At 54.9% G+C, this 12,880-nt stretch overlaps 1 protein-coding gene across 1 annotated transcript in view; it reads left to right on the top strand.

Annotated features, from left to right (window-relative positions):
* The window catches only part of OTOG (otogelin), an 81,568-nt gene that overhangs the window by 44,789 nt on the left and 23,899 nt on the right, over positions 1–12,880 (top strand). Inside the window, 9 exon segments of the mRNA XM_027768815.1 lie at positions 51–99; positions 1,232–1,510; positions 3,699–3,816; positions 4,941–5,020; positions 5,486–5,592; positions 5,594–7,189; positions 7,890–8,058; positions 8,338–8,483; positions 9,093–9,182. Coding sequence (XP_027624616.1) covers positions 51–99; positions 1,232–1,510; positions 3,699–3,816; positions 4,941–5,020; positions 5,486–5,592; positions 5,594–7,189; positions 7,890–8,058; positions 8,338–8,483; positions 9,093–9,182 — 2,634 coding nt within the window.

The following is a 12,880-nucleotide window of genomic DNA, read 5'->3' as shown; positions in this document are numbered from 1 at the left end:
GGGGCCGTGATGTCGTCCTAGTAAGGGCAGAGGATGTGGCCCCGGGGGACATCGTGAGCTTCCGGCTGACAGCTGCTCTGTACCAGGCCAAGGCCCACGGTAAGGCCCACCCTGGCCCCAGGCCAGCCCTCCCCGGGAGGGAGGCAGGTACTGGCAGAGGGGAGGCGCTGAAGCTCTAAGTCATCTATAGACGCTGGAGAAACGGGGGCTCCAGCACATGCTCCTTACCCAGCTGAGACAGGGCTTCTGGGTCAGTCTTGGCCAAGGGAGACTTCCCATCTTCTCGCCCCAAATGCCAGGGAGGCCAAGGCCTGGATGCACCTTCTACCTTCCTGATGCAGTAGCTGTGTCCCAGAAAAGTTGGTGGCAACTCCACCTCCTCCTCCTCCTCGTCCTCCTCCTCATCCTCCTCCTGTCCCTCCCTCTCCCCCCTCACCTCCTCGGCACCAGAGCCATGCCAGGCCTCTCCACGTGTGTGCTGGTTACCTCTCATGACCACCCAGAGTGTTCATTCACTTGCCCACACCCCGCCAGCATGGTAAGCCAGGACTCCAGGCCCCACGTGCATTGCAAACTCCTACTCGTGCTTTTGGGACTTGGGAAGACCTGTAGAGCCCTGTGTAGGCTCCACACACACTGTCCATCCAGCTGCAAGCCCCCATGTTCTAGAAATAGTCTCTAAGGAGATGTGGAGGCAGCCTCTGGGTCCCGGACAAGCCCCCGCCTCTCCTGGGACATTCTCCTGCTCTGTGAGTTTGGACTAAGAGCCACCAGCTTTGACTCTGGAATTCTGGGAGGAGCAGGACCAAGCTGGGGACAATCAAACCTAGGAAGTCACCAAACCCCAGGTTGTCCCAGCGTCCAGCAGCGCCTAACTACTGCAGCAGTGGTTTCTGTGTCCTACTCACGGCCCTGTCCCAGGAATCTGGACCAGCAGCTGGCACAGGGAGGGCGGGCAACATGTTTGCAGAAGGAGGGAGGAAGGAAGGAGGGAAGAAGACAGGAACGAAGGTCGGAGGAGAATGGGGGGAGAAGGGGCGAAGCTCAGCCAGGCCTCTCTGACCCTCTGCTCACCTTTGGACAGAGATGGTGTGAGCGGAGGACCAGGCAGCAGGCAGAAGCAGGTCATCTGAGTGCTGCTGCAGTCCTGGGTCACTGGGAGTGCCCCCCACCCCTGTCCCCACATCTGAACCCCTCTTCGCCCTGACCTTACCCATGTGGCTCTTTGCAGACCCCGACGTGGTATCCCTGGAGGCTGCAGACAGACCCAACTTCTTCCTCCACGTCACAGCCAACGGGTCTCTGGAGCTGGCTAAGTGGCAGGGCAGTGAGACCTTCCACCACCATGCGTCCTTCTCACTGCACCGCGGGACGTGGCGGCCAGGCCTGGTGGCCCTGGAGTCCCTGGCACAGCCCAGCTCCTTCCTGTCCGGGCTGGGCCCTGCGCTGGCCCTGCGGCTGTACGAGCACTCCGAGGCATTCCGCCGAGCCACACTCTTCCGCCTTCTGGGTAGGCGGTCTCCAGCCATCACCCTGGCCCCTCACCTCTCACCTAACTGCTCTCTCCTCCCTTGCCCCAGCTCCCCCTTCCAGGAGCCCTAAGGGGTGGGGTCCCCACACTCCTGGCACAGGGAGCCCAGAGGGGTGCCTGGGTACCTGGGCCCTGAGATGGGGGAGCCCAGCTCCGCTTGGTGGTCTGGGAGCCATGGCCATGTGGCTAGGGGCAGCCTGTATCCTGGGCCCTGCTTACTGTCCCAGGCTAGTGACACAATCTGAAAGTACTGTGGCCTTTGTGGAAGTGGGGGAGCAGTGGGTCTGCTGTAGAGTGGAGCCAGGAGCCAGGCTCAGGTTTCTCACTGATGGCGGTAAGTGTCTGCCCGTGAGCTCAGACTGCCTGCTGGGCTCCAAGCCAGGGAGCCAGCGTCTCTCCTGTCCTGATGGAGGCCCTGGGCCCTGGAGGTGATAGGGCAGCTCCCCAGCTTCTACCCAGGCCCAGCGTGTCCCGGACTGGGGCAGCTCCTGCCAAGGATGTTTATTTCACATACCTGTCACTCATCACTGGCTAGGAGGGCAGAACTACTGTCGGGGGAAGACTGTCACCCTCTGGATGACACTGGGCAGAGTGGGATGAGCCCAATGTTAAAGACTAACAGCCTTGGGTTCGAACCCTGATTCTGGTTCTTGGCTCCTGGAGGAACATCTCCGTCTTCCCAACTCTGTTCCTTCACCTGTAAAATGGGGATATGTCCCTCAAGAGGGTGTGGTGGGACCAGCAGTTGGTGTGATGGCTATGTCGCTGGACTCCCATGTAGTCGACTGCGGTTTGTGTCCCGGACTTGGTGGCTTAAAACTCAACGCCGGGTGTGTGTGTGTGTGTGTGCCCAAGATCCAGAGAAGAGAAAGGAGGAGAAGGGATTGTGGCTTGGCCATCCCCCTGGGGGGTGATTTCTCACTTTCTGTCTCTCTGTCTCTCTCTGTCTGTCTGGCGAGCACATGCGCCCTGTATCAAAAAACTCTCAAAAAAATAAAATAAAATAAGAGGGTGTGTTGAGGACTGACTGCTTCTCACAGGCTTTGCTCCAGGCCTGGCACCTAGTAGGGGCTCCCCAAATGTAAGTTCTCTACTTTGACCCGCAGGCCCTTGGAAAGCAGGTTTCTTCAGAGGCAGTATCAAAAAACCCTCAAAAAAAAAAAATAAAATAAGAGGGTGTGTTGAGGACTGACTGCTTCTCACAGGCTTTGCTCCAGGCCTGGCACCTAGTAGGGGCTCCCCAAATGTAAGTTCTCTACTTTGACCCGCAGGCCCTTGGAAAGCAGGTTTCTTCAGAGGCAGCAGGGATGCGGGAGTAGGGAACCAGGAGGCGCTGCAGGGTGGGGCTGCCCCCTCCAGCCTGCCACGGACAGCCACGGAGCCTGCCCACGGCTCCCTGCTCAGGCTCTGGTGTCAGACACTGGCCATTTGTGCCAAAGTGATCGGGGGTCCTGTCAGCCCAGCCCACCCACATTTATGAAGATACTGGCCACAGGTCCTCTTTCGAGAACGTTCCTGCACCTCAGTTTCCTCATCTATAAGAGAGGGATAAATGTCTAGGGTTGCTGTGGGGATCAGTGGGCACTTGGCATTGGTGTTATTATTAGCCCGGCCACCAGGGGCAGTAGGCAGGACCTCAGCTGCACCCCAGGTCTGGGAGGGACTTCAGGGAGGCCCTCAGGGAACTGAACAGCCACATCAGAGAAGAGCCCAGCAGGACCCTGGGCTGAGAGGGGAAGGGATCCCCAGTGCCCCTCCCTGCCCCTCAAGGAACCACCTCTCGCCTCCAAGGTCAGCAGTGGAAGCCAAAGAGCCGGGAGTGTGTTGGCATGCAGGGTCGCCCAGAGCCACAGCCCCAGACATACAGGGTGACGAGGCAGGCTTTCAGAGAGATGAGGGTCCAAGCTCCCCTTTGTCCACCTCCAGAGCCCCTCAGTCCTCAGTGCCTCGCCACATTCCCAGAGCCCTAGCCCTAGGACTCCCAGCCCTGCCCCACCGTGAACGTGGCTACCTGTAGCTTGGCTTTTCTGTTCCCTCACTTTCCCGTGAGTCCATCTGCTTTCTGCAAGGGGCAGGGCGGGCATGGGCTGTGCTGGGATCAGCCTTGACCCAAAGCCAGCGTCCATCTCACCTGGGCTGGGGACCCCGGGTCGGGTCCCCTTTCTAGATGCCAAGCCCTCGGGAGCCGCCTACCCCACCTGTGAGTGGCGTTACGATGCCTGTGCCAGCCCCTGCTTCCAAACCTGCCGGGACCCACAGGCGGCCAACTGCCGGGATGTGCCCAGGTGAGCTCCTGGGACGTGCTGGGGCTGCAGGCATGGAGGCGGAGCGTGCACCAGTGTGTGAGCATACTCTGCACGATAATGCACATGTGCACAGGCGTGAATGGGTTTCACATATCCCCGGTGTGTGATGAGCATGTTCTGAGGTGCACACACACACGTGTTTCATGGGTCGCGAGTGTGAGGAGGTGCGTATCAGGGTGCATGTGCCCTTGTAGACGATTGTGCCACATACATGCAGGTACTTCAAAAAGTTCTTGGAAAAGGATTAAAGTACAAGTTTATTTTGGTGTTCAAAGTTGCAAAATGTTTGCATTGTTCAGAAACTTTGAAGATTCTGTGTGTGCGCAAGTGTGAATATCTATTTGTATGTGAGGTGCACATAGCTGAGCACGTGTGCGTTGACGTGTATGCCACTACGACTGTGCTTGAGCCGTACACAGCTTTACGTATGTAAGTGTTGACGGTGCGGAGTCCGTGTGACTACAGGTATGTATGTACGTGTTAATATTTCGGAGTCCAGCAGGCTCAGAAGGGGCACATGAGGCTGTGCGCGAATGTGCCACAGAGCGCATCCATGTGAACGTATGTGTGAGCATGTGCATTGCCAGACCTTGTTTGTGCATGTTTCCCTCCTGCTCTGCCCTGAGGGTAGCATGTGCAGGCGTGTGCAGCATACATTTGGGTACGTGTGCTCCTCTACTCACGTCCCTGTGGAGGCTCCTGTGAGTGTGTACGTGATAAGCATGTATGCACACACACACACATACACACGTGCGTGTCCTAAGAAAAGAGGGGCAGACCCTACGGCCTCCGGGTTAAGGGAGCCAGACCCCACGTGGCTGATCATCTGGTTCCAATCCCAGCCCTGGTGGCTTGAAAAACACACCGGGCGAGTTTGCATGCCCAGAATCCTGACAGGATGGAGAGGTGGAGGGGAAGGGGTTGCAGTGCGACCATGCCCAGGGAGGTGACGTTCTTCCCTTTCCTGTCTGTCCCCCTGTGGCAAGTACATAAGCCCTCTGGCAAATGACAAGGAAAGGAAAGAGGAAGACTGCTGAATTCAGGTAAGAAGAGGCGAGTCTCCGCATTCCAGGTGGCTAACCTGCTCCCTGCTCTGTCCTCAGGGTGGAAGGCTGCGTGCCGGTGTGCTCTGCCCCCAAGGTCCTGGATGAAGTCACACAGAGATGTGTCTATCTGGAGGACTGTAAGTGGCCTGGACTTCTCCCACCTTCCTTGGGTTTCCTCTGAATCCCCAGGGTCTTGCTAAGAGGTCAGGCCCCAGAGCCCCCAGGTCCTGGAGAAGCAGGGTCAGCTTGGGGAGGTCTCTGGGAGGAGCTCCATTTGGAGCAGGCACAGACCTCATCCGGCCTAGTCACCCACTTCACAGACAGAAAAGATGAGGCCCAGAGTAGGGGAAGGCTTGGGTTGGGGTCACATGGTGAGAACTAAGGTTTCTGGGCTCTGGGTCCGGGGTCCAAGGCAGAGTCCAGACCTGTGGACTTCACTGAGGTCATCGCATGGCATGGGGCAGAGGCCCCTGTCTGCCAGGCCATCAGACACTGCTCTTGCCTTGTCGTCCGGGGCGCCAGTCCTCGAGACCCCCAGATCGCCCCGCCTGGGGATGCCCTGGGCACTGGCCACGTCTGAACCTCTTCTATCGTCTGCCCAGGCGTGGAACCTGCCATTCTGCTTCCCACAGAGGCCCTGGGCAATGCGACCCTGCCTCCCAGTCAAGTGCTGTCTGGCCTCAGTGACAAGAAGCCACAGCTTCCACAGGAATCTCCCAGGACCCCCACCCATAGGCCAGGCCTGGCCCCAGCTGTCTCACTCACCACAACCCCTGCAGCCCCTGGGACTCACTGCATCCACCCTCCCTGCCCAGCCCACACAGGCCCCCACCAGCAAGGGAGTGGCCACCAGCCCCCTACCTACCCCCCGCTCTCCAGAGGCCTCACCCCTCCCCCTTTTACTGCAGACACCCACACCTGGCAAGGTATCAGGTACCATGGAGACAACCGGGGTGCCTACAACCTTCGCAGGGAGCCCCAACATCACCGTCTCCTCCCGGTCTTCCCCTGCACCTCGCTTCCCACTCATGACCAAAGCCGTGACAGCTCCAGGCCATGGCTCCTTGCCTGTTAGGACGACCCCTCTACAGTCCTCCTTGTCGGCAAGTCCCTCCTTCAAGCCCGGGACTTCCTCTGAGGTGACCCCCAGGCCCCTCACCTCCTCAGGATCCCATGAGGCCTTGCCGAAACCTGCAGTAACCGAGGTCACGAACAAGACAGGGCTCCCCCAGCCCACCCAGACCCAGAGGGTGACAAGTCCCAGCAGTCCTCCAGCTGTGGCTGAGACAGCCACAGAACAGCTTGCTGTCCGCCCCCTCGTAACCATGGGAGTCGAGGTGGTGCCGTCCACAGGAAAAGGCAAACCCGGGCACGGCCTGCCCATGGGCCTGCCAGCATCCCCTCGCCCAATCCCACTCCCCACTGCCCCACCCCGCCCAGCCCAGCATGTTGCGCCAGCCACTCGGCCCCCAGCTCGGCCTCCAGGGACCCCGGCTGCTGCCGCAGTAACCACAGTCGCTCACGGCCCGGGGGCCACGCCCCTGTTGTCTCTGGAGTCAACGCGGCCATCCCAGCTCCTTTCTGGCCTGCCTCCAGACACCAGCCTGCCCCTGGCCAAGGTGGGCACGTCTGCCCCAGTGGCCGCACCTGGCCCCAAAGGCTCTGTCCTCAGCCCCCCTTTCCAACACCAGCCCACAGCTCTGGCCGTGGCCACGACCGCACCTGCTCGGACCCTCAGCCCAGCTCTGCCTTTCACCCCGGCTGTGATGGGCCAGCTGCGCCCCCAGGCAACAGGCCCGGCCCCAGGCCTGCTTTCAGAAGCCGTGCTGCCAACTTCAGGGGTCGTGGCCGTGGCTGAAGGGGTGGTTTCCACAGTGTCTGCCGCCCCACAGAAGAGCACCCCGGGGACAGTGGCCTTCCTATCCAAGCAAGCATCCCCACCCACCTCTGCACCCAGCTCTGCCCAGGACAGGCCCTCACAGCTCGTGCCTGTGGTGGCCCACACACTTGTCCCCTGGGTGACTGAGGCCGAGGGCCCCTGGGCTGGCACTGTGCCCCCAGCACCCACATCCCATCCCCTGAGGCATGTTTCAGCCAGGACGGCCTCCCGAGAGAGCTCCCTGGTCCTGCTGCCTCAGCTGGCGGAGGCCCTCAGGACCTCGGCCAGGCCTCGGCCACCAGCGCAGCCTGCGGGAGAGGCCACCACCCAGCAGTCTGAGCGCTCGGCCCCGGCCCAGAGCAGCACAGCGGGTTCTGTGGAGGCCTCCACAGCCTCTGCTGAGGCCAATACCTCTGCCACCTGTGTGGTGAGTGACTCGTCGGGTCTGGCTGCCCTAGGCGACCCTCCCTGACTGCCTTCCCTGCCCTGCGCCACTGGGCTTGGGTGCGTGCCCGTACCCCGGCCTGCACAGTTCTTGTCTCTTAACCAGCTGTGAGGCTGCAGGGCGGAGGTTTAGCCGTGTCCTGAACCCTGAGCCCCCAGCAGAGCCTTGCTCCGCCCAGCTGTGCCCTGGGGGCTGGTTGGATGGCAGGGTGTAACGACACAAGCACAGCAGTGTGTGCGTTTTGTGTCTGTTACCTGCCTGGGCCTGTGTGTGCACATGTGTGTGTTCACATGTGTGAGACCAGAGAGTTCATATGTCTGTAGTCTCGTGTGTGATGCAGTGTGGAACAGCTTCGTGTGTACCTCTGTGCCTTTGAGAGAGCATGGGTGTGCACGGGCTTCCGAGTGTGAGCTAGTGTGCATGCACATCTGTGCCCCTGGAGCTCTCCACACAGGCCAGGCAAACATGCGGAGTCCCAGGGACTCGCCTGACCCGGGGCACAGATGGCTGGTCAGGTGGTGGGGGTGAGGCCTCCATTCCCTAGTCCTTCTCCCTCGAAGCCCCTGCCCTGCTAGTCCTGCCTTGTGGAAAGGATCGTGTCCTTCATGGCTTGGGCGTGTGGTGGGGCCGTGGCCCCCAGGACAGGCGCTCACTGCCTCTCACCCCTCGCCCCCGTGCCCAGCCAATCGCCGAGCAGGACTGCCCCCGCCACATCTGCCTGGAGGGCCAGCTGCTCCGCGTGAACCAGTCCCAGCACTGTCCTCAGGGCGCTGCGCCTCTTCGCTGTGGGGTCCTGGGCCTCGCCGTGCGGGTGGGCGGGGACCGCTGCTGCCCGCTCTGGGAGTGTGCCTGTGAGTGAGGGCCAGGCTGGAGCCTCCCATGTCCACTCCTTGCCCTGACCCGCAGACCTCCAGCCTGCCCTGTGGCTCCCCAGCCCCCCGACCCTGGGCCGCACATCTCCACATAATCCTGACCTGGACGGGTCCTACTCGCTGTCAGTGTGGTGCCCGATCCGAGTGACCCTCCGACTCCCAGGGCCTCTGAGCCATGGAGGAAAGGGCCAGGCTCCTTCTCTTGCTCAGAGTCCACCTTGGCCTGTCGGCTGACTCTTGCGCCCTGGCCCTCTCCAGGCCGGTGCTCAATCTTCCCAGACCTGAGCTTTGTGACCTTCGATGGCAGCCACGTAGCCCTGTTCAAGGAGGCCATCTACATCCTCAGCCAGAGCCCGGACGAGATGGTCACCGTCCACGTCCTCGACTGCAAAAGCGCCAACCTGGTGACTCCCTGCCCCTTCTCCGCCAGGACCTAGGGACTGGACTTAGCGTAACAGGGAGATTGAGCAGTGAGCTGGGTTTCGAGGGGCACCGGAGGCAAGGATGTGTGGAAGCCCCTGCGGCAGCTCCCTGTGTCCCCCAGGGGTCTCCTGGAATGAACATGGCCTCCCAGTTGCAGGCCAGGTGACGGCTCCCTGGGTGATAGGAAGAAAAAGTTGGGTGGAGTGCGCCACCTCCTGGCCTTGCTGGGGCCTGCACTCTTCCCGGCTTATGCCAGCTCCCTAGGCCGGTGTGGGTGGGCACCAAAGTGCAGAGCAGCTGGGATGCCACCGGGTGTCCTGTGGTTGTGGGTGTCCGCTGCAGGAGGTCACTTACTAGGATGGCCCCTGAGCCGAGTGGAAGGAGGCAGCTTTTCCTTCCTCCCTCCCTTCTCTTTCTCTCTTGGCTTGTGTGAGCTCAGGTGGAGCCGGTTCCATGGGGTTCTGTGCACCATCTGCAGAGCCCCCCGTGGGTGTCCCTGGTGTGTGTGTGTGTGGGAGTGTTCTCACACATGCTGTGCCCCTTCCCTCAGAGGGCGACGTAGGGTTGATGAGGGCTGACTCTCTCCGCAGGGGCACCTGAACTGGCCCCCATTCTGTCTGGTGATGCTGAATGTGACTCACCTGGACCATCAGGTCACCATCGACCGCTTCAACCGGAGGGTGAGTGCGTCAGAGAGCCACCTCTGGGCCCAGGAGGAGGTCAGGCGAGGGGGGGACATCAGAGGTGCAGGCCTTGAGACTTAGTCAAGAGTGGGAATGGGGGTGGGGAGGGGACCCTCTTTGAAAACTTAGGCATATTAGGAAGTGCGTTTAATTAGAATGCTCGTGGCCACTCTACCTTCAGGGGAGGGAGTGTCCTAGGGGGCTATTGCGACAGAAAGTCGAACTGGCAAGAGCCTTCAATAGCTGTGGTTAAAGTAGCGCCAGTTTTTAACTTCTTCCAAGAGAGGAAGGAGCCCTGAATTAGAGCCCCATCAGTCTCTCATTAAATTCACTTGTCAGGTCAGGTGTTCAGCTATAGACCCCAGAGGGCCTCTTCGCTCCTCCCGCGGGTGGGAAATGGACTGCTTTGTCCCCTCCTCAGGTCCCAACGTCATGGCTCCCCGCTCCTTGCCAGTTCCCATTCCTGAGCTAAGACTTCCTGTCGGCATCTGTCCTCGGACAGTGAACGCAGGGTCCCCCCCACTCTGTGGCGTTCTCAGGAACAAGACAAAGACAGCGGGTTTTCTCTGAGATGGGGCCTTCAGCAAAAAAAACACAAAACACCTCCCAGAGTCTCATTCCTACATCTTTTTTGGGGCAGGACGAAGATCTGCAAAGTGTTTATGGAAAATGCATATTATGAAAAAAGCTGTGTGTGAATTTAAAAATGTTTCATGCACCAAAATTAATTCATACCTTCATTTTTCCATACACTTTTTGAAGTCCCCTCATATTTTTTTCATTAAAAAAAATCTAAGGTATTAATATACAGTAAAATTTGCCCTGTTTAATGTACACGTCAACAAATACCTCGTCATGTAACCACCATCATAATATAGAGCGGTCTCATTGCTTCAAACAGTGCCCCGTGCTCTCCTCCCGCCTCCTGACAACCGCTGTCTCCTGTCCCTACAGTTCTGCCTTTTCCAGAATGTCCTGTAAACCCAACCAGAGCGTGTAGTGGGATTCATTCATGTTGTTGCATAGATCAATAGTTTGGTCTCTTTTGGGACCAGCAGTTGGTGTTATGGCTATGTCGCTGGACTCCCATGTAGTCGACCGTGGTTCGAGTCCCGGACCCAGTGGCTTAAACTCACGCCGGGCGCGTGTGCGTGCATACCCAAGATCCCGAGAGGAGAATGGAGGAGAAGGGATTGCGGCGTGGCCATCCCCCCTGGGGAGTGATTTCTCACTTTCTGTCTCTCTGTCTCTCTGGTGAGCGCATGCGCCCTATAGCAAAAACCTTTCTAAAAAAAATAGTTTGGTCTTTTTTTTATTCTTGCATAATAGTCCATTATATGGATGGACCACAGTTTATCTATTTATCACCAAAAGATTGTGTTGTTTCCAGTTTAGAGAAAAAAATAATAAAACAGCTGTAAACATTTTTGTCCATGTTTTCTATGGATAAAGTCCCCAGAAATGGATTTCTGGGTGTTATGGTAAGGGTATGTTTAACTTTACAATACTTACCAAACTTTTCTGAAGTGGTCATTTGGCATTCCCACCAGCAATGATTGAGAGTTCCAGTAGCTTCACATCTTTGTTAGGACGTACTAGTGTCAGTCTGTTTAGTCACTTTAATAGGTGTGTAATAGGACCTTATTGTGGTTGTATTTGCATTTCTCTGACTACTGAGGATGTTGAGCATATTTTTTCATGAGCTTTTGTTCCCATGATATATGCTTTTTTTGTCGTTAAGTTTTCACCTTAGGGTGCGTGCACTCACCAGAGAGAGAGAGAGAGACAGAGACAAAGATAGTGAGAGGGAAAGTGAGAAATCATCCCACAAGGGGTGGCCACACTACAATCCCTTCTCCTCCCAGGATCTTGGGCACACACGCACATGCGCTCTGCATGACTTTCAAGCCCCCAGGTCAGGTCCAGGGCTTGAACTGTGGTTAGCCATGTGGGAGTCCAGTGATGTAACCACTACACCTTCTACCAGCCCCAGTATATGTTCTTTAGTAAAGTTATTTCTTCAAACTTTTTGCACATTTCAAAGATTATGTTGTTTGGGAACCAGCAGTTAGCGTAATGGCTATGTCGCTGGACTCCCACGTAGTCAACTGCGGTTCGCGTCCCGGACCCAGTGGCTTAAAACTCATGCTGGGCATGTGTGCGTGCGTGCCCAAGATCCCGAGATGAGAATGGAGGAGAAGAGATTGCGGCATGACCATTCCCTCGGGGGGGTGATTTCTCGCCTTCTGTCTCTATGTCTCTCTCTGTCTGTCTGGCGAGCGCACGTGCCCTATAGTGAAAACCTCTCCAAAAAAAATAAAAATAAAAAAATTATGTTGTTTTATTGAGTTTTTAAAATCTTTTGTATACAAGAAGTCTTCAAAAAGTTTATGAAATGTGCATATTATGAAAAAACTATTCATAATTTCACATTTTTTTACACTAAAATAAACTTACACTTTCACTCCATTTTTCCATGAACATTTTGAAATATCATTGTATTTTGGGTGAAAGTTCCTGATCAGATATAAACACCATCTTCCAGTTTGTAGTATGTTTTGTTTTTGTTTTGTTTTTATTCACTCATCATTGTCTTTCACAAGGCAGACGATCTTAATTTTTATGGAGTCCTATTTATCATTTATTTTCTTTTGTGAATATTTTGGTGCTGTACTTAATAAACCTTTACCTAATCCAAGTTCACAAAGATTTTCTTTTATGTTTGCTACCAGAAGTTTTATAGATTTAGGAATTACTTTAAGGTGACTATTGCATTTTAATTTGATTTTTGCGAATAGATTTATTTTTTCAACTATGATACTCAATTGTTCCAACACCATTTGTTGAAGAGAATATCCTATCTCTGTTGAATTATCTTTGCGTCTTTATTGAAAATCAATTGACCATTAATATTTTGAATAATTTCTGGACTTGTACTTTTGTCCCATCAATTTATCCTTTCACAAATGTCTGCTATTTTTTCTTAAATCTTAAAACCAGTTAGCATGAGTCTTTCGACTTCTTTCTTTTTCAAAATTGTTTTGGCTAGTCTAATTCCTTTGTTCTTCCCTATTAGTTTAGAATCAGCTTGTTGACTTCTATAAAACATCTTACTGAGACTTTGGTTAGAATTACATTAAATACATAGATTATTTGGGGGATGGATTGACATCCTAACATAAGTAAGTGTTTCAATCCATGAACATGGTACATTTCCATTTATTAATGTCTTCTCTGACTGTTTTTCATGGGTGCTTTGTAGTACTCAGCATAAGGATCTTGCACATATTTTGTTAGATTTTTCTGTAAGTATTTTACTTCTCTGGTGCAATCATAAATGATTCTACTTTTATTTCACTTTCCAATTGCTCATTACTAATATAGAAATACAATTGATTTTGCATATTGTGTCTTGCAACGTTGTTAAACATACATACCCCTTGGGTTTTCTAGAAAGACAATTATGTCATCCCTAAATACAGACAGTTTTATTTTTTCCTTTCTAATGTATATCCTTTTATTTATTTATTTTTGCCTATTACATTGACTAGGACCTCTAGCGTGATGTTGAATAAGAGGAGTTGAGAGAGCAAACATCCTTGTCTTATACCTTATATTAGGAGAAGGCATTTAATATTTTAACATAGATCATGATGTTAACCGTAGGCTTTTAAATATATATATATATATATATA

The sequence above is a fragment of the Tupaia chinensis genome, unplaced genomic scaffold (genome assembly GCF_000334495.1).
Source record: "Tupaia chinensis unplaced genomic scaffold, TupChi_1.0 Scaffold000077_1, whole genome shotgun sequence".
Taxonomy (NCBI): domain Eukaryota; kingdom Metazoa; phylum Chordata; class Mammalia; order Scandentia; family Tupaiidae; genus Tupaia; species Tupaia belangeri.
The sequence above is the reverse complement of the archived record's forward strand: the minus strand, read 5'-3'. Positions and strand labels throughout refer to the sequence as shown.